The 27,969-nt window shown below is 27.1% G+C and overlaps 2 protein-coding genes across 2 annotated transcripts; both read left to right on the plus strand.

Annotated features, from left to right (window-relative positions):
- Window positions 1-942: 942 nt before the first annotated feature.
- Window positions 943-15,322, plus strand: LOC145834733 (3-oxo-5-alpha-steroid 4-dehydrogenase 1-like). The gene is made up of 6 exons (XM_082942237.1): window positions 943-1,076; window positions 1,427-1,561; window positions 9,297-9,488; window positions 9,899-10,108; window positions 13,062-13,254; window positions 14,609-15,322. Exons 2-6 carry the CDS (start codon window positions 1,472-1,474, stop codon window positions 14,803-14,805), a joined length of 882 nt encoding a protein of 293 aa, XP_082798363.1. The 5' UTR covers window positions 943-1,076; window positions 1,427-1,471; the 3' UTR covers window positions 14,806-15,322.
- LOC145834737 (uncharacterized) lies at window positions 7,700-8,705 on the plus strand. The gene has a single exon (XM_082942242.1). It carries the CDS (start codon window positions 7,974-7,976, stop codon window positions 8,364-8,366), a length of 393 nt encoding a protein of 130 aa, XP_082798368.1. The 5' UTR covers window positions 7,700-7,973; the 3' UTR covers window positions 8,367-8,705.
- Window positions 15,323-27,969: the final 12,647 nt, after the last annotated feature.

Here is a 27,969-nt window from a genome sequence, read left to right on the forward strand (position 1 = left end):
AAATTATAGATTAATAATACCTATTTATAAAAACAAATTGTACTATAATCTTCCTTTATTGTACTAACATATGTTTCTGTGTGTTAACGAATAAACACACTTCAATTTGGTTCTGTAAAAAAATAGTTACTGTAATGAAAGAGTAGAAGCATAGAATAAAGTAGGTGTATACATGTTTTCGTTAAAACAAAATATTTTTTACAGATAATAGTTAATAATAGGTAAAATACTTAATATTAAATCCGACTGTTATAAAACTATATAACATTTATGATTGTCTAGTCTAAAATAATTAAAGTAAACTTAAATACACAACAAAACAACAAATCATAATATAAACAAACAACTCACGTTAATGGAAAGAATAACTGATTTTAATTTTACTGTTGTTAACGAATGAACAAAATACACTCATTACATCTAATAATTACGTCACAATATAAATGAGGTTATTTCAACAATTTAATTTGTATTGCAAAGTTTGTTAATTTAGTTTCTATATTTGTAATCTATTTTGAACAAAAATAAAACATTAACCATTAGTTAGTGTATCAATAAAGTTTAATAACACTTAACAACGGTAAAGACAATAAAAGTCACAGTTCTATGCTTCTATTCTTTTATTAAAGTAATTATTTTTTTACAGAACCCAGTTGAAGTGTGTTGATTCGTTGACACACAGAAACATATGTTGGTACAATAAAGGAAGATTACTGTACAATTTGTTTTTATTTATATTCCAGTGAACTTGTTTCACTAGGATCTTTTGTTAGCAAACGATTTAACCTATATTTTTGAACAGTAATACCTATTTATCAACTTAAAAACTGGTAGAAAGCTTGTTTAGTTTAAATGTTGAATACTTGCTGCGGTTTCAGGGTTAAATAGTTTTTGTGCTCAATAGAGCGAGTGATTTGAGGAGATGAGCCAAGCCACCCAAATATTTTGAAACATGCACATTGCACAAGTTCTAATTTGAGCATTTTTTATTATTTAGCAAACATTATAGCATTAAAAATAAAAATAATACTTTGGTTGAGAATAACGAATCCAAAAAGTTTCAAAATCTGTGCTCAGTAAGTTAACCAAGACATAATTTTGTGCACACTTTACAGTTTAGTATAAACCTTATTGTTTGAAACATATTTTGTATTATGAAAAAGTATGCTATGAATAAGTGTGATAAAATGACAATCCGTAGAGTTGAAAAATTTACAAACTTCTGAGTCAAATTGGTCGAATTTTTTTCAATTTTTTTATTAAAACTATCTTCAAAGACTTTTCTTTTGCAAAAAGTAGTATTTTACTAGCAAATATTTATAAAAAAAGTTAATAATTTTTTTTTTTTTTGTGATGTACCACCTAAATATTATGTTATACTTCATATTTAACATATGTTTTTTATTGTCCTTAAATATATTTCCAGAAAACATTCATTGTTGAAAGGGTTAAGTTTGAGAAAGAAAGAAAAATGTCAACACTCACAACTATGGTTAATGGATTGGTGTTGAGAGAGACCTTTTGGTCAGTCATCGAGCCGCACACCATACATTTTATAGAAGTTTTTGAGCAGTTTTAATTATTCTAATTTTTACTTATTTTATTTGTTTATTTTTTATTTTATATTTATTATTATTTTTTGAGTTTTGTACAAACTTAATACTTACAAATTTTAAAAACTCTTATTATTTATTGACTTTATTGTTGATATATATGTATATATTATTATCCATACAAGTAGTATTTTTTTCATACTACAGTATTTCTTTATTCTAGTTAGTTTTTTATGTTTTTAGAACTAAATACTTTTAATTAGATATTTGTTTATTTGAGTTTGCAACAGCTGATTGTGAGTTCACACTGGTGGCAGTGATCACATGATTGGATTGTTGGTGTGTTTTTTGTTGTAGCGTCGGCAAATACTTACTTGGGGATTTGAGCTTCATGATTTTCCCACACTTTGTGGTTTTTAGTGTTGAGATTTTAACCTTGTGAGTGTTTGCTAAATGACGTGTCACCAAAGGTTTTTTTCAATAAAGGGTTAGGATTAGTTTTTATTTCAGTTAGTTAAATTTTTTTTTTTTTCTTTTATTATTACATAGACATTTTTATTTTTAGTTAAAAGGTAATTTTTTTCTTAGTAAATTTAAAGATAGGGCAGGTGGAATAACATGTGATGAGCTCAAACTCACTTGCTTGACCTTCAGAAAACGTTTATTGTTGCAGAGGGGAGAGTGAGTATTTTCTGATGTTTTTCTACCTTAAAAAAAAAAAAAAAAAACAATAAAAACAAAACTTAAGATCAATGAAAAATCAATATTGTTATTAATCTTTTTTTTTTGTTTCCATTTTAAAGTATCATTATTCAAATTAACTTAAAACAAAGTTATAAAAAAAAAAGTTGGTCTGCAATCATTTCTACCAATATTGACTATTGGAAACCATAGTCTACCATGGGCACCACACCGTCTCCTCCCCTTAGATTTCAATTTTTATGATCGTATACGTTCACATTTTCTTGTTGCTTTTTTTACAAGAACAACCACGAAAAGTGCAATATAAAATTCCATAATAACATAAAAAGGTAGAAGTGGTAAAAATGCTGTGAAAAATAAAAACATATATCTCATCTTTAAATATATAAATAAGACTAAACATGAGTATAAAGCAAAAACTGTAAATCATATTATACTTAAAAAAATTATATAGTACTTCTAATATATTTTATAACTCAATATGATTGCTAATTCTCATAACTATAGTTGTTGAAAAACTTAAGGCAATGTAAATATCTACCTAAGAAGAAATCATACTTTTAATGTACAAATATATTTTGAAGAAAACTTAACAAATATCTAATAAACTTTACAAAAAAACAAGTTAAAAAGTAAAACTTAACTTATAGAGTAAACTTGATAATGGATCAAGGGAAAAAAAAAGGCTATATTAGTCAAAAAATTACAACTAAAAAAATATGCTATACTGTACATACATGTTGAAAAATATAGAGAAAATTAAGTTTGACTTCTATCCGGTTGATTTTTAAGTAAAACAATTTTTAGTCCAGATAAAGCTCCAAGGTAGCTCTGATCTTTTAGGTTTCTTGGAATTTCCTCCCATACTTTACATCCAAGATAGGATAAGGCTTTAGAACCATAAAGACTATTTACTCTAAGAATATAATAATTTGTTTCTGAAAATCTTGTTAACTAATTGTGAATTTTATTTACTCTTGTAAAGTAAGTCTTGAAGTTAACTGATTAAGTATCTCTTCTAAATTTGTGCATTTTCTATTTGAATAAGATTTTGTTTGTGTTTTTGAAGTTTAACTTCCAAAATAATTTAAATTTGTGCATAGAAACTCCCTATTTAACACTTAAACATATTTTCAACATCTAATATTTTATTTTCTATTTATATAGTGTTAACACTTTCATTCCAACCTTTAAAATGAATGCATGTAAATGCTTTTTTTATATGTTTATCAATCTCAGAAATTTTAGTTTTACTCACCCTACCCCAACACAACAAACCATATCTTACATGACTAATCAGAAGTGAATTAAAGATATAATACAATGAATTTTGATTTAAAAAGTACCTTGTTTTGTATAAAATACCTATAGTCTTCAATAACTTAGTTTTTACTGCCTCAATATGGTCAGACCAATTGAGGTTACTATCAATTGTAACTCCGAGATACTTATAATTTTCTACCTTTAATATAGATGAATTACCTATTTTTGTATCTAAATTTGTGTTTTTCCATACTTCTGTTTTACCAGAGTGAAAAGAGCATGTACCTTGTTTTATTTAAATTAAGTTTAAGCCTGTTGTCAATTAACCATTCTGATACTTTTTCCAACTGTGAGTTTAAGTGTATATTATCTCTTTGATAGGTGTTTTTCTTTAGGGTAGTATATAACAGGGTGTCATCTGCAAAGTTCAAGTCTTTTAGGGTTGTATTGTTTTGTAAATTATTGGTGTAATCTAGAAACAATAAGGGACCCAAAACTTAGCCTTGTAGCATTCCTATGTCTATACTTTTAGAAGTTGATTCATACCCAGTAAAATCTACAAACTGTTTTCTTTTAGATAGGTATGATTCCAATAGTTTAAGCATTTGCCCTCTTATTCCATGATACTCTAACTTGTTTAACAATGTTTTTCTGTCTACACAGTCAAATGCCTTACATGGATCTAACAAAACTGCACAAACAGCATTACGTTCATCAAAAGAGGACAGTGTACTTTCTACAAACTCTGATAATGCTAGGTTAGTAGAATGGCCCTCTCTGAGTCCAAACTTGGAAGTGTTAAGGACATTAAACTTGTTTGAAAATTGTATAAACGAATATATATAGCTTTTTCAATAATCTTATATATGTTTGATAAAAGTGAAATTAATCTTTAATTTCCAGGAACTGTTTTCAAACCTGATTTAAATATTGGTGATACTTTGGCTAATTGTATCTACATTCTTGAAATATCAAATTTATTAACTTACTAATTATTGGGGCTATATGGAAGTTAATCAATTTAAAAATTCTAACAGAGATATTGTCAGCACCATTTGCTTTATTTGAGTGTAAACTTTTAATTACATTACTTTTTTTTTTCCTGTACATCAAACCAGGCAAAACTGTTATAGTAGTATCTGGGACTTTTAATACAAGAGTTTTGAGAGGTGTTAGAATTCAAACTAGTTTGTTTCCCAATAGTTGAAAATGTGTTTTAAAATTATTTACAATCTCAACTGGATTGATTAAAATTTCGTCACTAACTTTAAGTTTTTGGGGAAAGTCAGTGCTTTTTTTCTGTCTGTTTGTAATATTATATCATTAATTACCTTCCAGGTATCTGCTGAATTTTTATTACAATTTTGTAGCCATTTTTGATAATAATTTTTTTTAGAAATAGTTTTGATTTTAGTTAATTTGTTTTGGTAAGTTTTGAACTCTTTTACTTTTTATGTGATACTAAAATTGTTTTTGCAGAGCATTTTGTATAGCTTGTTTTTATACTTAATTGACTTAAGAATACCTTTGGTTATACAGGGTTTTAACTTTAATTTTTGTTTAGATTTGACAACTTAAGGGGAACATTTTTGTCACTGATCTTTTTAATTTTTTCTAACAAGCACTCAAACTTTGAGTCTACTGAACCCTTGGAATTAATAATTTTGTAAACTTGGAATCTATTTAGAATTTTAAGAGTATTAGTTGAGATTTTGTTAGTACTAATTTTAGAATGATCCTGATAAAAATTTTTAGTGTTTACATGAGTCTTTGTTAGGTTACAATTTTTGAGTCTTACATATAATGGAAAGTGATCAGAAATATCAGATAAAAGTTCTTTTGCTTTTTTGACTGTTAGGGGTTTAAAGCAATAAAAGTGATCAATTAATGTGCCTCCCTTATTAGTAACTCTGGTTAGAACATCAATTAGATTTGTAAATCCAAAGCTACAAATTTCATGAAGATAATTGGTAATTGATGAGTCTCGATCACTATTAAGTGAATTTATGTTTATGTCACCAAATATGCAAACATATTTATATTTAAGTATAGTAAGTAAGTATATAAGAGACTTATATTTTTAACCATAAAAGTTTAAAACACACCAGTTTTACTCTTCCCTCTACAAGGAAAAACATTTTATTTAAGGTTAATCAACTAAGTTACATCATGTGTAATTCTACCTACTCCTTTAAAATTAACATTAAACTTAACATAAAGAACTTTTTATTTTAATTAAAAAACATCCCTTGAAGACACATCAATTGGCAAATACTCACAAGCTTAAGATCTCAACACCAAAAACCAAAAAGGGTTGAAAAATCATGAAGCTCAAATACCTATGCAAGTATCTGTTAACTTAGCAACAAAAATTACATCAAAAATTCATTTGTGTGATCTATGCCCCCAATTAGATCTCATAATCAGCTATTGCAAATTTCAATGAACCAATATCTAACTAAAAGAAATAATTGTTTAGGGAACGAGTCAAATATACACAAAGACACTTTTGCACAAAGAGTAAGAAAAAATAAAAAAACAGTGTAAAAAACAAGAAGAAAAAAAAAGTTACCTACCGAGGGTAAGGGTTGGGGGTAAAAGTGATAGTAAAAATTATTAAAAAAAAAACACAAGAAAAACAAATAAATAAAAATAAATTGTTAAAAAAAATTAAAATAAATAAGTTATTGACCAAGGGTAAGGGTTAGGGGTTACAATGATAGTAAAAATAAAAAAACAAATAATAACTAATAAAATTACTAATAACAAAGAAAACAAAAAAGTATACATATAACAAAATTAAAAAAAAAAGTTACTGACCAAGGGTAAGAGTTAGGGATGATAGTGATAGTAAAACAAAAATAAAAAAACTTTTTCTATTTGAAAAACAAAAGTTTATAAAATAAAAGTTGTTCTAAAAGTTTGTTAGTAATATTTTGTAGTATTTTAACATAACACTCAAAAAAAAATCAGTATTTTACTTTTTACTTGTAACATGATAAAATTAACTATCTTCAATCTAACACAGTAACAAAAAAACAAACAATTTCATTTATTTAAATAGTTTATAACAATCTCTCTTTCATTAGAAAGATAATCATAAAATAAAAAGACCAAGTACAATCTGGTGTACATTTAACATGCTTCACATTTTAGTACACATAAAACATACATTGAAAAGCACTCTAAATCTACTTTTTGTAGTGTTGTTAAATTTAGACTGATTTAGGAAAAACATTTATTTATAACTACATCTAAAAGTATCTTTTTTTAAGTTTTTAAAATTACTTGGACATTATACCCAAATACCTAACACAGTTCAGGCAAAGTCTTGATATAGGTCTTCCAGTTATTACTTTTTTGAAAACCTTGTTTGTGTTAATGAACAGAGCTAGCAAGTGTAAATCTATTGTGCTCCACATTAAACCCTTTTAAAGTATTCTGCATCAACTCTTCAAGTTTTCAAAATATACACATCATTTAATTTCAGCAGATCAGTTTTAAACAGTGGGTTTGTTGTGGTTAGGGCAGGCACACAACAAACTAATCCGATTATTCTTTTTTTCATAAAAACAATTTGTTTTAAGTAACAGAGAGCAGCACCATCTCAAGCAGGTATATAGTACTAAATTTGTGATAAAAGCTTTGTTATACCATTTTAAGTCAAATTTTGTATTTTGCACTTTGAATTTAGTTTTTAACAAAAAGTAAATCAAAATATATAGTGTAAAATGAAGATATAAACTGTGCTTATTAAAAAAAACAAAATGTGATGACTTTCTAATGTTTAAAGTTCTGTTTAGTTTTAAACATAAATGTTATTTAGATATTTAAAACTTTTTAAATTGGTTTTTGTTTTTTAACAAACTTAAAAAAAGCAAGCCTTTGAGCACAATCTAACTAACACTTATATACTCTGAGGAGTATTTTACAGTTTTATAGATGTTATATATACTTATTTAATTACTTACTTACTTAATTAGCATTGTTTTTTATTTGCTTTAAAGATAATAAAACTGCAAAAATGTGAAAATTGCAAAATTAGCTTTTATTAACAATAATGATTTTGAGCTAAATTTTTTAAAAGTTAGTTTTACTGTTTCATCAGTACTATAATGTATAGTGAACTTGTTGATAGATTATGAATGGACAACTATTCTAGTTGGCAGGTCATATTCTAAGACCATGTAATTAAAATATATGTTTTGTTATTAAAAAAAAGCAGTTGTTTTCGAGCTAAAAGTTTGTTGCAAGCCAGAGATTTACTTCATTTTACAAGATTATTTTGAAGCAAAATAATAAAAACTCACCTAAGTTGTTAATATTTACAAATAAACATACTGAAATTAAACAGCTGAAACTTGTCTTTGTTGAATCTAAAAATTCTTAAAAAAAATATTGTTTAATTTTTAATCGTATTATCAACTTAAAGATTTTATTTTAGTAGTATTTATAATGGACGAATCCACCCTAAAAACATTGCTCGAAGAAGCAGACTCATGTCTAGAGCAAAAGAACTTGGAACAGGCTGAACGATTATACAGTGACCTCATTGAAAAAAGCCAACAACATCCCAAAATCAGGGCGCTGGCATTCAATAACAGAGGGCAAGCCAAGTATTTCAGGGTTGATTTTGACGGAGCAATAGAAGACTTCACAGAGTCAATACTCTACCGTTCACTTCACATGGCCTACTACAACCGGGGATTGATCCACTACAGGATGGCGAGGTACCAGAAAGCAATTGACGATTACGAGAGAGCTTTGAAAATTAATTCAAAGTTTGAAGATGCCAGGCTGGCCATGGAAGTTGCCAAGAGTGATTTTGAAAACAAAAATATTAGTTAACAGTTTGAAGTGCATCAATAACAAACTTTAGTTTTAATGTAAATTGTAACATATAATGTTGGTTGAAAATATTGGCGTACTATTTACATGTTCTTAATTAATTGTTTTTAACTTTTACTGTTTTTGAACTCATAACTTGTTTAACTCTTAATATAGTAATTATTTTTTAAGTTATATTTTTATACATTAACTATTTTTCGTTTTTCTAACTAAAATAATTTTATGCATTACTATATGGGTGCACTACTACTCAAATTTTTGAATTTATTAGTTACTTAAACTAAATCTATTAGAAATATTTTTTCCATAGTATTTTTAATTTTATTTTTAATGTTTTAGACCTACATGATTATTTTTTTTTTCAATTTATTTTTTACTTTTTGAGATTGGGCTAAATAATACTTAAGTCATACTAAATGTATAGATATTTTAAATAAATATTAATTTTTGTTTTCAGAATTCACCAGTTCTTAGAAGTTAGATCTACATGAGCATTTTTTATTTTTTGATGCAGCCATTTAAAAAATATTTATAAGAATTTGAATTGTAAGAAAATTAATTGTTGTAAATTCTATAGCCATGTAACCAAATATTCAAACATTCAAAAAAATAAAACTTGAAAACAAAAATTACTTTGAATAAAGTTTAGTAAAATATTTTAAATATGTAAAATTGAACTTGATTTCTGCAAAATTTGAATGATAAATAACTAAAAGTACTTTAAGTTATCAGTATATCAATTCAATTTATTTAAAAAAAATTTGGTTTGGAAGCTATTTAATTAAGTGGATAATTGAATTACTTTAAAAATTTCTTTAAAAAAAAATCATTTAAACTTAATTTTTTTTCTTACTGTTATACCAATCATTTATTAATTAATTAAATAAAAAAATGTTTTTTATGCTACCATAATGTTTACTTAAATTTCAGGCGTTTACTAAAAAAACCTCACTTAAAATGGAGGTCACCCAGCACTACCTGGACGTGATGGCTTGGATCATGATAGGTGTTTCCCCTGTTGTGAACTTTATGCTGGTAGCAGGGATCAAGGCTCCTTACGGAAGGTACGAGAGCACCAGCTGGGGACCAAAGCTGGGCGTTAAAAAGGCCTGGATTCTTCAGGTTTGCTTATTATTTGTTTTCAAATGTTTTTCGCTTTTATGTTTAAAATATTTTATTTCTACTTTTTGTCATATATAAAGTAAGACAAACATTATAGTTTCGCTGAAAAAAATTTAACTTCAAAATATTGTATTTGTTTAAACGTAATTTTATTAACACTGCTCTTTTACGAAATAACAGCCACAATTGCACACAGGTCTTTAAAAAGTACAATTTTTGTTTATTACTCTGATGAGAGAAATGATAAATGAATCACGAGTAAAGTTTTTTCAATACACAACTTTTTAAATATTTACCAAATTTTGCATTGTAAAACTTTTTTTCAAGCAAAAAAATTCAGAACGTACATAATAATTTGCGTAAACACTGTACACTTTTGAGAACTAACAAAAACATATTTTACAACACAGGAGCTGCCAGCGTTCGCGTTCCCCTTCTACATCGCCCTCACCTCATACACCACCCTGAACCTTGTTCAGAAGATCCTGATTGGCTGCTTCCTCACCCACTACGCCAACAGAACGTTCGTGTACCCCATGCTGATAAGGGGCGGCAAGCCGACCCCGTTCATCATAATGCTGATGGCTTGGAGCTTCTGCGTGTTCAACGGATTCATGCAGGTTGGAATGTTGAGTGAAATAATTGTTTTATGCTCATGTTACCTTGCGAAAGTATTGAATTTTCGAACTTTTTCATAAACCAATGTTAGATTAAAGACCGGTTTTGTATTCATATCAGCTAGCAAGGTTTAGCTTATTGTGTTACATATGTTAATAAAAAGTTTATCTTGTCACGGATTTTTATTAAGATACTTATACAAAAAACAAATTGTTTTGTAAATAAAATTTCAAACTTTTCAAAAATGAGTGATTTATGTATGAATTGTGAGATGGAAAGTTAAATGGCTGTTAGATTAAATTTGTTTTATATGGGTTTTATATTTATTTTGGTTTACAAGATAAAATTAATTCACGAATTAATTTACAAATCAATGCTTCACTTAGTTTCTTAATAATATTTAAAGGTGCTCAGTTATAGTAATTATTAGGTTCAGAAATTTTTACAATTGTATACCATGTTAGTTTACAGGATATGATTAAGTTCTCTAGAAGTTTTGTATTGGTAGTTGTTTTTATAATAAATTTACGTAAACATCATTATTTTCATATATACTTAAACTTTTTAATATTTCATTTTTTTATTGTTATATATTATAGTATACTAAAACTTGAACACATTCAAAAATATTTAACACAGACAACCTTAAAAATCAAATAAAACTTTGTACAACCATGTAGTACCATTTAATTCACACATTTAGTCTCTAATAGTAAAACAAAGGTGAATATTTTTAACAAAGCTCAATTTTAAACAGAAAACGCGTATTGTAGTATGAATTTATCTATACTATTACTATTGCAGGGCTGCCACAAGGTCAGGAAAAGTCAGGAAAAACTAAAAAAAAAACAAAAGTCAGGATAAGTCGGGACAAAAAAAATTGACAAAAGAAAAGTTAGCTATTGTCAGTTCAAATTCACAAATTTCCTTATTTTCTAAAGCCTTGAAATGGTAAAAATCAATAGAAAATTCTTTTGTCAGACTAAAATTACAAAATTACTTGTTTTCCGATGCCTTCATCTGGTATAAATTAATAAAATATTCTTTATAAAACTCCAGAATTTCTCTGTTAATGTATTGAAAAACTACCCTACTTGAACAGGTAGTTTTTGTATGCTTTTTAGTATTGATGATCTGTTGCAAGGGGGTGAGTGTCACTTTTGCACAAGGTGACATTTTTGCACAACGGGACACTTTTGCACGGCGTCACTTTTGCACGGAGGGTCACTTTTGCACAGGTTTAAAATTTTTTGAATGTTTTATTTTTATTAACTTAAATTTATTTTTTTTTTTGCTATCACCTTTACCCTAACCCTTATCCTCTGTCAGTAACTTTTTGATTTCATTTTTTTGTATTTTATAAATTAATTTTGATAACTCTTTTTATTTTCCTGTTTTTTATGATTAATAACTTTTATTAGGTATATATATTTTTTTTCTATCACTGTTACCCCTAACCCTTACCCTCCGCCGGTATTTTTTTTTCTTTTTTGCTTTTTTAATAAATTTTTTTTCCTAGTTTTTTATTTTTATTAATGTTTTTTTATATTCATCTTTTTTATCTTTAGTTTTTCTATAACTGTTACTACTTACCCGTACCCTCGATCGGTAACTATTTTTTTGGTTTTTAACAATTAGTCTTTTTATTTATTTTTGTTAAATTTTTTACAATGTTTTTCTTTTTATTTTATATATTTTTTTAACTTTCGTGCAAAAGTGTCCCCTTGTGCTAAAGTGACGCTCGTGCAAAAGAGTCGCCGTGCAAAGTTGTCCAATCGCGCAAAATTGACGCCGTGCTAAAGTGACGTTTGTGCAAAAGTGTCCCCTTGTGCGAAATTGACACTTCGTGCAAAAGTGACGACCGTGAAAAAGTGTCTCCTCGTGCAGAAGTGACGCTCGTGCAGGAGTGACCCGTTCCCGTGGCAAGGACACTTCCATATAAAGACTGATATATACACAGAAGTTTATCTTGCAGAGTTTTAGAATCAAAGTGTTTTTTGTTTAAGTAAATAATTAAATTCTTTATAATTATCACTAAGTTTAATATTTTATGTAAAAAATTTATGAGTATACTATACTTCTTTATAATTTTTTTCAACTTGAAAATAAGTTATTAGAGAGGTATACCCATGGTAAATTAACTTATTTGTAGTTTTTTTTAGAATAGTTCAAGTTTTTAAAATAAATAATAGCAGAAATGTTTGTTACAAATTTTGTACTAAATGATAAAAGGAAATATTTTATATAACAGATATATAGCTTCCTTTTTTATGTAATTTTTTACAGTTACATAAGTCTGTTCTTTTCTAATTGAATTGTAATACAAGGATTTTATTTCAAATGGTTTTGGTAGTATTTTATTAAACTAATAAAAACAATTTATAAAGGTTATCACATGTTTTGATAAATATCTTTCATTATTTAGTATTATTTCCTTTAAGGTTGTTTTACAACTTTTATGCTAAGTCTGAGTATATTTTGTTTGTGTATTGATAATACATCAATCGAACACAGATGGTTCAAGTGATGTAATGGAAGTTAGATGATTGAATTCAGTAAAAAAACTCTTGTTTTAACCTGTATTGAAATTAGATTGAAAGCTTTAAATAGTTCAAGTTTTAGATTATGTATTTCAGAATAAGTTTAAATTAAGAGTTTGAATTATAAAAGTTAAGAAAATTTTAATAAAAAGTCAGGAAAAGTCAGAAAATTTTTCTTAGCTTGGTCTGTGGCAACCTTGCTATTATCCTTTATAGCCAGACTCAAAACGAAATCTTTAACAAAGATTTTAAATATAAACATACTTTTACTAAGCCAACCTTAACAATCAAAAAAAAAATTGTACAACTTGTAGTATGGTTTTGTCAATACCTTTAGTATTGTTTTTAGTAGCCAAAAACACTATCTACTTACAATAAGTACTAAATACAAATTACTTAACAACAATTCAAACAGGGGACGCAGATAGTGCACTACTCCAACTACACGGACGACCACCTGTACAGCTGGAACTTCGTGTTGGGAATTTTACTGTTTATATTCGGCATGCGCACCAACATCACGTGCGACTCGATACTGAGAAATCTGAGGAAGCCAGGGGAGACCGGGTACAAGATTCCGCAGGGAGACATGTTCAACTATCTGTCAGGTAGGTTGGAATGATTAAAGTATAGTAAAAACAAGTATAAATATTTCCCCTATGGAAGTGTTTAATTTAAATCCAACTAAAAATGTAGCCACCTTGTGGTTGCTTTTGGTAAAATAACAATGAACAGGAGTGTTTTACCATACTAGTTGTGAACTTAAATTATAAATAAAGATATACGCACACTTTAACGCAGTGTTTCCCAAAAGTGTACTGTAAAATGTATGTAACTTAGATTAGTGTACGTAGTAGGATTTGAAAAATACTGCTTGTATAGTTTCTTACTTTGTACACTTTTTTTGTTTCTTTATTTTTGTGCATCTAATTTTGGTGCAAAATTTACTTGATATTGCTAACTTGGTTAAGTTAAGCTAATTGTTACAGCTTTATTTAAAAAAAATTAAATTTAATACAAAAGTAGGATACTAAATGTTTTAATTTAAATTATTTAAAAAGTACAATGTTTTTAAATAATTTTGTTTCATAATTAACAAGCTTTAGATATTTCTTATTTTTTTCTGAAAACTTAAATTTTAAAAGCATTATAAGCTTAAAAAATATATATTGACGAAAGTGTTTTAATTTCTTTAGACTAATTAAATATAGCATGTTGATTCTATAAGCCAAGTGTAAGTTTTTTCTTACATTTAATTAAATGATAAACTATTACGTTTTCTTAACTTAACAACTTATACACAGAAGCTATCACTTCTATTTGCTGTCATTCCTAATTTTTTAACGTTGTACTCATGACAGCTTAATTAGCAAAGACCTCACGTTCTCTCGAAAATAGTACAGCTAGTTTTTTAAGTGTATTTTTTTCGAAATTTAACAACAGTAGTTCCTAAATTTTGTATAAAGAATTAATACAGTTAGCATATTATGGTTTAACTACTTTTATTTCTATTTATTTACTGTACGTGTCAAGACCTTTAAAAAATAGATTAAAGTAATATTTCAAACACTCGTTCTTCAAATATTTTGATCACCATAAAAATACTAAAGTCATTAATAAAAGTACACTTCTAGGAAAGAGTTTTAAGCAAAACAAAATACACAGATTATTTATTTCAATAATGATAATGACTAAAAAGTTTAAAACAGTCAAGTTTAAAATTACTCAGTTGAAAATGATACTGTTTTAGCGGACCAAATTTAAAATTATCGAGTTGAAAGTAATTAAAAAATATAGAGTTAGAAATGATCAAGTTTGAAACAACTGGGTTTGATATGACATTAAACAAGTATCTTTTTTGAAAGAAAATTTATTAGTTTATCATTTAATCAAAAATTATACTTATACCCATTTATATTGTTGAACCATTCACGCACACAAATCATGTTAATTTCTCCCCAGGAGCAAACTTGTGGGGGGAAACAGTTGAGTGGATCGGCTTCAGTTTGATGTGCTGGAACCTTCAGTCGCTGGCGTTCGCGATATTCGCCGTCTGCTACTTGTCCGGCAGATCGTACTCACACCACGTGTGGTACTGCAGCAAATTCGACGATTACAAGCAGCTCAACAGGAAGATTTTCATCCCTTTCGTGTTGTAAGTGACTTTACAGTGGCGTGCGTTACTGCAATGACCTAAGCGGTAAAATGTTAAAAAAATTACTTTGATTCGCTCTACTTTGTTTTGCCCGATTGCTTTTGTATTTTTGAACTACCTGTAAATTCAAATTACAGTTTACTTTATCATTAGTTTGTACTAACATTGTGATTAATATTTATTTTGACTGAAGTTTAAGCTTTTATTTTTGTCACGGTTTCATTGAAAAGTTTACTATATTATTATTTGATTAAAATATAAGTATATTGAAACTTGATTTATTTTTTTAAGCAGTTGACTTTTTTTTCTAATAAGTTGACTATGTTTTTCAAGTGTTCTGAAATGATATCAATAATACTTTTTATAAGCAATTGTAGTGATTTATAAAATTATCAGATTTTTATTTATAAAAAAATGAAACTTTTATTGCCTAACCCATTTTTATGTTTGTTCTAACTTGCCTAAAACTAATCCGCAAATAATAAAACTCATTTATGTGGTTTTGTATATTAAACTTTAATGATTTCTTTCGAGTGATATGTATTTATATGTATCTTTTTACTTAAAAAAAAACTTTGTTAATTATTTATCAAACTCCTAGGTGTGTAATGTCAAAACTTTTAAATTAGTTTAATTATTCAAACAACTATAAACAAAACTAACGATTTTGTGCTTCCCCAACCAGCTTGTTAAAAAATTTTAAAGTCATTTTTATGTATTAAAAAGTGTTTAATCTTAAAAATATCATATTTTTTGTTTATCACAAAATGTTTTCAGACAATAGTTTTGTTTCAGAAAATGATATTGATGAAAACATATTACGGTAATTAAAAAACATTGTAGTAAATAAGTACTCAGTAGTGCTTATAGATTATTATTTCATTGCAATGCCTTTTCTTTAGAGCTTAAATTGTAGTAGATGTTTTTCCGACTTACCAACCAAGACATTTAACAAGTCCCGTCCGCAAAGGTTTTTAATTTTTGATAAACTTGATCCTCCTACTAAAACAGTTGCCCACGGTCGTATAACAAAATGAGTTTTATGTGAAACTAAAAACCATAAAAAATTATATCAAAATTCTAAGTGGAACAAACAACTCGGATTTCAAATTATTTTTAAAATCTTGCGAGTAAATCTTGTTCTCTAACTAGAAAATTATCGATTTTACCAAATAACAAACGTTAAACTGTTATTTTAAGAGTTTCTTAACAATTTTAAGAAAGTTTTTATTACGATTTTAAGGGTATTTTAATCTTAAAGTTTTTGTGTTTAGTGAATCATTCAAAGTAAATTAGTTCTAATATTTGAGTAAACAAAGTTTCAGTATAATCATTAATTTTATATGTGAATGGACTAAGTATTTTAAATTGTTAAAAAGTTTGAAACAAGTTTTGTATATTTAACGTCAAATAAACATCAGATTTTTAAAAGAAGTTTTCAATCAGTTAAATGTAGAAGTTGTTTAAGAGTATATATTTCCTTACTAAGTATTCGTGCAAATGTTAAAAGATTAAGTTTTACTATTTTCAAAGTGTGCATGCTTTCTTTTTACTTACACCTTACTAGAAAGTTTTTTAGGTCTTTTACTTTTCTTAACAATTAGAGTAAGTAAAATCTTTAAAACTGAATATACCTTAAATGTTGTAATACTTAAATCTTTCGATGTGTTTAAATATCCTAATAATACTACCAGATTTTAAGGTCTAATTTTGTAACATAATCACAAAATAACTTACTTAAAATAAAATAAAAGTTCACTTTTTGTTTACATATAAAAGTTGACGAAAACAAAATTAACAAGAATTTTTAAACAAAATTGCCAAACAGCACCCAAATTTAAATAAATTCACAATTTGCTCGTCAAACGTGTTTGCGTCTGACTTAAGAACATACTCACTTTTATGCGAAAAGCACTTAAACCAAAATGACAAGAAGCGAAACAATTATCGAAGTGGGCCATTGGTAGCTCATTAGGTTTTCTTCCAATTTCACCAACCTGTTTTCTCTACCAGATTTGAACGAAAATTTTGAGCAGCAGCGGTTTTTGTTTGAGAATCTGAGAAACTACCAGTTTGCAGATCACCAGATTGATCCTTTTCTCTAGAGTCGGTATGATCTTCAACTCCAGCTAAAATCCCCTCAATCATAGATACTGCACTTTCAAACTTTGCTTATTTGTTTTCCACAGGGTTCGTGCGCGTCAGGCTAAATCAGTTTTTTTTTTAAAAATTGGAAAACGTCAGGCTAAATCAGTTTTTTATTTAAAAATTTGAGAATATCAGTTTTTCTCAGTTCAAGTGCTTGAAAAATTTTGATTAAGAAAAATTGAGAAATGTTTTTAAGATTAAATGAGATGTGAATTTATTTCTAAATAAAGATTTAGTTATTAAAGAAAAAATCAGTTTTTAAAAACATTCAATATTTGTTTTGAGTAGATTATATACGTCATAATTATGAAAATTCATAAAAAAATACAGTTTAAACATTACAGTTTAGTTCAACAACTTAGCTGTTTGTTTGAATTTGTTTACATCAGCTATGTTTTTCAGAGCTTAGTTGGTTAAACTGTTTGATTTTCTAATTTAAAGGCTTTATACCAAATACTTTTTAGGTTAAAACTCTTAGCAGTTTATTCATATATTTTACTGTGTGTTTAAAGTTATTAGAGATATTCACAACACTAAAACTTAGCTTTAAGATATAAGTACTAGGTTTTGTAGGAGTACAAATTTTTAAATCTGATATGACATCAACAATCACTATATTTATTTAGAGTTTAGGATTTATAATTATGTATCAATTTTAAGTACTAGCCAAAATACTATAAAAAATATTTTTTTACTTAATTTTAATACTCGTGTAAGCATTTCATTTTAAATTTTACTAAATACGACAATGCACGTTGTTTATTATAAGTCTTCTGTTTATAATGTTTTTACTTAGTGCTTAATTAAATTGAAAAATTGTGTTAAGTAATATATATTAAATTTTTACACTTGTAATAGATTAGATATAACACGTATTTTAAAACTTATCACTATAAATTTGTTAAGGGCATAGGGGGGTCAATCACCTTTTTCACAATTTAGTCTTATTTTAATGAGTTGTAACTAAGCTATAAGTTGCTTTCAGCAGATTTTTAAAGCTCAAAATTTTTTTGAGATAAAGCTGATTGAAGTCGGAGACTACAATAGTACTAATCAAGACCCTGCAATACCTAAAATGACTTATACAGGGGATTTTCCTTACTTTGAAAAAAATGTCAGGCTAAATTGGTCTCAGTCAGGCTAAATGAAAAAAATTTCGCGCACGAACCCTGAACTTGCTAAATTTCCTGAAGAGGTATGAACTAGAACTGAGCCGTTCTTTTCCATTAAAAGCAATCGATTGATTCGAAGGGGAGCTGCCAGTATTAGAAGTTTTGTTCACGGGTGAGTTGTATACATAATCAGGGGGACACTAGTTCGTGGGTTGCCATATTTAGCATATGCTAAGGAAGAGAATAAGCGAATAATATCACACAGGGGTTTATTTTCTGTCTCTACTGTTTCCTTTTCTTTTTTCTCTGGAAGTAGAGTATTTCATTCACAAGGTAAATGTTAGTAAAATGAGCTGTTTGTTCCACTAAAGAAATCGCTGGGTTACTTGTTTGTAGATCAACAGTCTTAGATGGTTAATTACTCTCTTCCGACTTTGCAATTTCCTCTTAGCAAGTGAAGTATTCGTTAAAGACTTTAGTGTTATAACTCAACCTTCTTTCCCATCGAAGCAGTTAGCTTTTTTATTCAGCCATCGTCACTTTTGCTACAAGAGTTGAGTCGGAACTTGAAGCTAAATTATCAATTGTTGATTGAATGTCATGAGAACTTGTAGATGGTGAATTGATAGTCTGAGGGTCACCACTTATAGACTTCAGGTGTTTGACTTTAGTGGTTGATGAACTACTTTGGGGCAAGCTAGCATGTGGGTCAACATTTTAGACTGGGTTGTTTTAAACATTAGATGATGAAACACCTGGGTTGCCGACACTAACATCAACAATGTAATCATTCCAAAAAGCAAAGTTTTTTTACTATCAACATTTTTATCGTGTTTCAGTTGTTTTATAATTTCAAAGTTTTTATAATGTTTAGTTGTTTCTACTTTTAAATTTTATAAAATTTTAATTGTTTTTACTTTTAAAATTTTTATCAGAATTCAGTTGTTTTTTAATTGGAATATTTTTGTATGATTCAGCTGTTTATTTGCTCGATCGAGCACATAAAATATGTTCAATAGATTTATTTGCTGATGAAATAAAACATACAAAATTAATACTAAATAAAATTGGATATCCACAAGAACTTGTTAATAAAATAATTAATTTACACCTTAGAAGTTTAAACAAAATAAAGCCAGCAGGGCCGGAGAAATGCTTGATTCCTTTAGTACTACCTTATGTCAATAAGAACTCAAGAATTGTAGAGAGAAATGTTCGTCAATTGGTAAGTGGGACTTATCATTCGGCAAATCCGATCGTTATTTATAAACCAAACCAATGATTAGACCTGGGGGCGAAGATGAGATGGCAGAACTTAAAAAAATTATGGTAGTTTACCAGTTTATTGCTTTTGTGAAGCTAGTTATATCGGAATGACCTCAAGACATTCGGAAAAAGGATAAAGGAGCATATCCTAAAAAGTGTTGATGATTTTTGTAAAATGAGTAATGAGAAAAGTAAATCTATCAGAGTAATTAAAGCTACAAAAATATCTTTTATTGCAGAACACTTAGTAAATAACCTCGATTGTGCAAGTAATTATAACTTTAAATTTAAAATTATTAAAAATTGTTATCACATTTCTGATTTAATTAAACTATTTGTATTTTGTTAAGAAAACTTCAATTGTGTAAACATAAAGATTTTGATTATACTGTTTCGTTGTTTTCATAAATTGTTATATAAGGTGTTACTATGTTTTATTAATTTTTTGTTGCATTGTAATTAAAAGTTTTTTATGTATTGTTAATTACCCTTTGCTTTATTATTAGTACTATATTTTTTATATTTTTTGAAAGAGTTTAATTAGTATTTAATAAATAGTAAATTTATCATTTTATTATATAAAAAATAATTTGATTTAATTTTTTTGTTTCAGACATAATAAGAAAATCATATTTTTCTTCTTTTAGTCGAGAATATACAATAACTATTTGTATTATCAAAACCTTAAACTTATAATTTTTAAGATTATGCTTAGGGCTACAACTTTGCCTATTAGTTGGCCGACTACTTGTTGTACTATTAGGCCATTATGTTTTTAAATAATTAAGGACTTGTTTAAAACTCCTGTAGATTAAAGGAAGTAAAAAGTATTTTTTAGACTGCATTTCTAGCTGTATTTGAATTTTTGTATAAAAACTACTCAGTTTTAGCACAAAATAAGAAATTTAAAATTTGTAAGATTTGTAAACAACAAAAAAATTGAAAAAAATTGTTAAAACTAAAATATTTTAAGCATAGGAAATAATTTAGAAAATGCCTAAAAGTAACAAATAACAATTGCTTAGTGTACTTAGAGTAATTGTAATGGTCAAATACTTTCTATTGTAACTACCCGAAGGAATGAAAGAGATGCTTGATCTCACTTGTCCGCAACAGTATGAAGTCTAAAACTTTCTTTTAACAGTTGCAACATAACGATATCTACAACTAGCACATAACAGTTGTCATCTACATTAAAAATCTACAACTATCACATAACAGTAGATTACAACAATACAACTGTCACATCACAGTAGATTGCAACAATACAACTGTCACATCACAGTAGATTGCAATGATAAAACTATCACATCACAGTAGATCGGAACAATACAAATATCATATCACGTCACAGTAAATTGCAACTCTAGAGCTGTCACATCACAGTAGACCGCAGCAAAACAACTTTTAAAACAAAAAGCATAGTTGTACCGTTGCTATCTACTGTGATGTGGTAGTTGTATTGTTGCAGTCTACTGTGATGTAATAGTTCTACTGTTACAATCTACTGTGATGTAATAGTTGTACCGTTGCGATCTACTGTGATGTGATAGTTGTGTTGTTGCGATCTACTGTGATGTGATAGTTGTATCATTTTAATCTACTGTGATGTGGTAGTTGTACCGTTGCTATCTACTTTGATGTGATAGTTGTACCGTTGCTATCTACTTTGATGTGATAGTTGTACCGTTGCTATCTACTTTGATGTGATAGTTGTACCGTTGCTATCTACTGTGATGTGATAGTTGTATCGTTGCAGTCTACTGTGATGGGATAGTTGTGTTGTTGCAATATACTGTGATGTGATAGTTGTAGTGTTGATGGTTTGGGATACCCTAAGCAAGACGAAGGCTACGACTTTTATTAAATGTTTTCTTTTAGTTACCTTCGTAACGTTTGTGAATGATTTCACATAAAACAATTATTTATACACTAAACTTTTAAATAAAATTTAATTTTAAAACTTGTTAAGTTTTTAGCTTTTACTATTTTGTTTTAACCTTATTTCCTGTATAATGTTTGAAATGTATAACAATTACTTTTTTCCGTACGTTTAAGGTTAGATATTTTACTATAAAATGTTCAAAACATTAAAAGTTTGAAGCAAACAAAAAATAAAATAAAAAAATTTAAATTAATTTAATGTTTGTTTTTTTATTTTACATATAACTTGCTCTGCTATATTACTAAAGTATAGTGCACTTTAACACTAACTTTCAAAAATATGTTAGTAAATGTATGTAATGTATAAACATTTACTTATAGAGTTAGAATATTTACGCTACCTTAATCATTATTATTATGTCATTATAAGATGGTAGCTATGTAAATTATTTTTATAAAACTCTAAAGTTGTTTATAACATCATTATTAACTTTTGTTAAACTGTTTTTGTACGCAAAATTTTATTAAATTTTGCTGCTTATCTCATAAACTATAAGTAACTATATGTAATAGGTAAAAGATTAACGTGCAATTAAAAAGCATACAGTTTTATGTATTTTTGTGTTAGAAAAGTTTACGAAAAACGTGTTTTTTGAAAAAGGGTTGAAAATAGGTTTATATATTTTTATTGCATTTAAAATGAAGTGAGTTAAAGTTATTTATTTTGCATCATGTGTTGAATAATATATTAAATATGTATCTATTAGTATATGTTTTTTTAAATTTCATTAAGTTTTTGATATTTACTGAATCAACTGTATTTTTTTTACTTTAAGCTAGTAAAACTATTTAACTAATGTATTTTGTAGTAAATTATGTTACTATAAAATAACTTTGTCATTAAAAAAAGTGACCTATTTGTTTTATTTTTACAATCTGTATACTGATGTTTCATAACTTTTTAAAAAGCAGTAAAACTTTATAATCTAAAACATAATTGTAAAGTATTAAATTTGATTTAAATGAAAATAAAACTAAAATGTTTACTAGTTTATATTATATAATTGTTATTTAAAAAATAACTTGTTATTTGGTTATCAGGAAAATAGTCATAAAAGTAAACTTATTGAACATTTACTAAAACAATAAATAGTATGAAAAAGTGTACATTTACATTACATGAAAAAATCAATAAGACGCTTTGTAATGAAAGTCAAAAAGATTTAGTATTTTGGTTGTAAAAAAGAACAAACATTTTTTTAAATAAGAAAACTATAAAAGTGAATTTTATTATTAAATTCTTCTTAATTAATAAATTATAATTGAGATATTTTGTAAAACATAAGAAAAAAACAAACCTGATAACCGATTACAAAAAAATACATAGTGTAAGCACAAAATGAATATTCAGATTACTTTGTCACTTTATTTTTATATTTACTCTCTATTAAGTTTTTACCATCTATAAACTCGACAGAACTTTAAAACATTTAAATTAATTTAAACTGTTAAGTAACAAATATGTGAAAAAAATAAACACTGTAATACAATATTTTTCATTTTTTTTTACGAGTCTAAAATAAAGTTCAATGGTTAAAAAGTAAAATAATTACACTTAAGAAAAGTGAAGAAAAATAAATAATAGAAAAATAGTTTAAAAATATTTAATTCACTACGTTAGTTAACTTGATAACAGTAAAAGTTTAAAACAACAAAAACAATAAAAAGTCTTTGTTAACTTTTATTTTTCATATAAAACTAAAGCAAACGAAAATCGTAAAGAACCAGTCTTTGGTGAGCTTTTAGGTTTTTCTCAAAGACACCCGAAAACAAGAAGGCAATATTCAAATAAATAGGCAATACAGCTCAACTAATTTTCAATTGGCTGCTTGTTTGCAAATTAACCCGCAAAGAAGGAAAAAACAGGTTTGAATTCAGTTAAAAACCCTGAAAAATACACTAAGAAACGTTCAGTGCAAAAATGAAGTTCAGCGTCGCTTTGTCAGTGCTTTTTGTTTGTTTGATAAGTAATTCTTACTGTTTGAAATGCTATGATTGCAACGACTCTGCATTTGGTATTTACACCACTAAATGCAACTACCATCAGAGACACACAAACTGCCGAGGAGGAGATTCGGATTTCTGCATGACGGTCACTTTCACCAACAGCCCGGTTGCTCCCTTTCAGTGCGGAGAGAAAGAACTTTGCAAGTCGAAATCCTGCGCTTCCGCTGAACACTGCAATGGAGCCGGCAAGCAGAAAATTGAGCTTCCGAACAACAAAAGTTTTGTTGCTGATGTTTCGTGCTGCGAAGGGGATTTTTGCAACAATGACGTCAATGTTGATTACAACACAGAAAGTGTAGATAAGAAGAAAGCAATAATTTTTGTTGCGGTAGTTTACATTGCAGTTGCCATATTTTTTGTTTTTAAATACTGGTGATTACCTTTTTTTTTCTTATAAATTGGCTTTAAAAAAGTTTAACTATAAAAAGTACTGTTTTCAGTCTTGATATTTGATTGATGTTCAAATAAAAACTTATTAAAAGCATTTTTTTGAAAAAAAACTCTTAGTATGAAAAAAACCATTAAAAAATATATATAAAAGAGATATTTTTTGCGGTGGTTTTAAAAACTTATACAATTTTGCTTGTTTTTATATTATTTTTTATATACACTTGACAATGACTGAGGAAAGTTAAAGTACAAACTTTATTTTTTAATAAATTATGGAGTTCCTACTTGTGTATTTGTCAGTTTTTATAACGAGTTTGGCATTTATTTAGGTAACAAATAGCAGAAATATTTAGAAAGTTTTAAACTTTCGCTATTTTCACATACCTGCAAATAGTAGAGAAACTAAAGTAGTTTTAATTTTTTAAAAGAATTAATTATCAAAATTGTTAATTGTTTTAGAATATTAGCCCTGTGTTAATTTTTCGGCATCGTCAGCAAAGCTGAGATGTTTTTTGTTACTACAATTATCACTTAACTATACCTCAAGACCATCAACAACATTTGATGCAATATTCTGCGACCTAATTTAATCTTTATTAGCATTTTACAAGCAGATATATAGCCACTGTGAACTGTGTCAGACCATACCAATACTTTACATGCCTTTTTTTAGACTGGTAAAACGTATCATAGCAACTATGTTTGCCTGATGATTCCGTATATAATGGTCGAAAACAATTCAAAATATCACATGGATTATTATTCATGGTCGTGCCATTCGTCATGTGTTTTATAAAAGTGTAAATACAATCTAAGTTTGTTTTTAAATTGTTTGAATAAGTGACTTCGTGAATCTCTTAGTCTTAAAATCCTAAACATAAAATTTAATGCGTAAAGTAAATTATTTTACAAAACTTAAACAGTAAATAATTTCAATTAATTTATCATTTTACATTTAATGCAGCAATCGAAAACTAAATAAACTGTATTATTTCCTGTTATTCGTAGATTTCACTTTTAATATGCTAATAAGTGATTGATAATGGAATTGAAAAATGGAATTTCTTTTTATGAGTATAAAATAAAGTTCAATGGTTTAAAAAACAAAATAAATATACTTAAAAAAAGTGAAGAAAACTAAAATATAGAAAAAAAATAGTTTAAATATATTTAATTCACTACGTTAGTTAACTTGATAACAGTAAAAGTTTAAAAGAACAAAAACAAAAAATTCTTATTCAACTTTTATTTTTTATATAAAACTTAAGCAAACGAAAATCGTTAGGAAATAGTCTTTGGTGAGCTTTTAGGTTTTTTTAAGACACCACAAAACAAGAAGGCAATATTCAAATAAATAGGCAATACAGCTCAACTAATTTTCAATTGGCTGCTTGTTTGCAAATTAACCCGCAAAGAAGGAAAAAACAGGTTCGAATTAAGTTAAATATCCCGAAAAATACTAAGAAGCGTTCAGTGCAAAAATAAAGTGCAGCGTCGGTTTGTCTGTGCTTTTTGTTTGTTTAATAAGTAATTCTTATTGTTTGAAATGCTATGATTGCAACGACTCTGCTTTCGGTATTTACACTACTAAATGCAACTACCATCAGAGACACACAAACTGCCGAGGAGGAGATTCGGATTTCTGCATGACGGTCACTTTCACCAACAGCCCGGTTGCTCCCTTTCAGTGCGGAGAGAAAGAACTTTGCAAGTCGAAATCCTGCGCTTCCGCTGAACACTGCAATGGAGCCGGGACGCAGGAAATTGAGCTTCCGAACAACAAAAGTTTTGTTGCTGATGTTTCGTGCTGCGAAGGGGATTTTTGCAACAATGACGTCAATGTTGATTACCACACGGAAAGTGTAGAAAAGAAGAAAGCAATAATTTTTGTCGCGGTAGTTTACAGTGCAGTTGCCATATTTTTTGTTTTTAGATACTGGTAATTGGTTATTTTTATAATACATTTGCTTAAAAAAAGTAACTATAAAAAGTACTGTTTTCAGTTTTGATATTTAATTGATGTTCAGATGAAAACTTTTTAATATGCATTTTTTTCAAAAAAAATCTCTTAGTATGAAAAAAACATTTAAAAACATATACAAGAAAGCTACTTTTTACGGCAGTTTTATTAACTTATGCAATTTTGTTTGCTTTTCTGATTTTTATAAACACTTTACAATGACTGAGGAAAGTTATAGTCAAAACTTTGTTTTTTAATAAACTATTTAGTTCTGCTTGTGTACTCGTTGGTTTTTATAACGAGTTTGGCATTTATTTAGGTAATGAGTGGCAGAATATTTTATAAATGTACAAACTTTCGCTATTTCAACATACCTGCAAATAATAGAGATACTAAAATAGTTTTAATTTTTAAAGAGAATTAATTATCAATATTTTTATTGTTTTAGAGTATTAACTTAGTGTTAATTTTTTGGGCATCGTCGGCAAAGCTGAGATGTTTTTCGTTACTACAATTATCACTTAACTATACCTCAAGACCATCAACAACATTTGATGCAATATTCTGCTACCTTATTTACATCTTTATTAGCATTGTACTGGCAGATATATAGCCACTGTGAACTGTGTCAGACCATATCTATACTTTAAATGCCTCTTTTTAGACTGGTAAAACGTATCATAGCAACTATGTTTGCCTGATGATTCCGTATATAATGGTCGAAAACAATTCAAAATATCACATGGATTATTATTCATGGTAGTGCGATTCGTCATGTGTTTTTTAAAAGTGTAAATACAATCTAAGTTTGTTTTAAAATTGTTTGAATAAGTGACTTTGTGAATCTGTTAGTCTTAAAATCCTGCCCTGATCTGTTAGTCTTAAAATCCTAAACATGAAAGTTTAATGCGTGAAGTATATTATTTTACAAAACTCAAACAGTAAACAGTTTATTATATTTTTTATTTTACATATAACACAGCAATCGAAAACTGTAACACTTTCTGTTAATTGTAGATTTCACTTTTAATATGCTAATAAATGATTGATAATAGAATTTAAAAATTAAAAATTGTGAACTAAATGAGTTTGCTTTCTCGTTTAATTTTTTTTTAAACAAATGTAAAGGTAGTTTTTGTTTTTACTGAGTAAACTTAAAATAACTAAAATAATTGGTTAAAACATATTTCAAAAAATTTTACGAAAATTTGTGTACATTTTTAAAACTTTGTTTTTTAATATAAATCTTTTAAACTGATGTTTTTTGTAAATATAAACAGCTCTAAATTGTTTTTTTGTAAAACACTGTTTTTGATTTATCTTCTACTGATGAAACAATTACAAGTTTACATACTTGAATTAAACGTAAAATTTAAATATAAGTTATACGTCAGCATAAACTTTAAGAGAAAATTTCTTTTATTTTAAAGTTTATTCAAGAAATTTAAGAAATTATAAATTTGTTTTGATCTTTTATAATACAACTTTCAATAATAAATTTTATATTTTATTAACAATACAATGTTTCACTCGTTTGAAAACGAGATTTTCAGTTGTTTAAAAATCTTAACAAATAGAATCTTCTATTATTGATCAATCTCCTTTTATTTTATTTAAGTTGAGAACTTTGATTGCCACCTTTAAAGTATAAAGTACGCAATAATACAACTTTATTAAAAGCAACAGATTAATATAAACAAGATAAACAGTAAATGTTTGTAAACAGCGTAGGCTAAAAATATTGTGGAATTTATTCTGAATATTCTAAGTAAAACTTTACAAATTTCTTATTAAGCAATCATTTATATTTTGTTTGTTAACTTGACTTAAAGAAATAAGTTATTATTTTGATCTTACTTGATTATACGCAATAAATTTAATGTTAAAACGTTAATAGACAGTTATTTGTTTAAAAGGCTTTTGTAAAATAAAAAAACTTTTAAACTTAAAAGCAGGCATTAATCTTAGTATTGAATGATAGTTAGAAAACAAAGTTTATATATAATTATTTATTAATACTTTTTTAGCACGATGAAATTAGCGTGTTTTTTTAGACTTTCAAAGTATTTGTTTGAAAACATAATCCTACGTTTGAAAATAGTACATTAGAAGTTGTATCTACATAAACTTATAAAAACTTTGCTTTGAAGTTAAAATTAGTTTCTTTTGGTATAATTATCCAAGCGAGCTGTAATAAATTCTTTATTCAATCAATTATATCTCATCTACAGTAAGTATTTGCTTTTAAAACACTGAAATAAGTTAGAATTTTTTTCTAAAATCAAGTTACTAAAACTAAATAAAAAAAACTTTAAAACTTTTTATGAAATCAATGAAAACA

Source organism: Thalia democratica, chromosome 4 (assembly GCF_965202585.1).
Source record: "Thalia democratica chromosome 4, ktThaDemo2.hap1.1, whole genome shotgun sequence".
NCBI lineage: Eukaryota > Metazoa > Chordata > Thaliacea > Salpida > Salpidae > Thalia > Thalia democratica.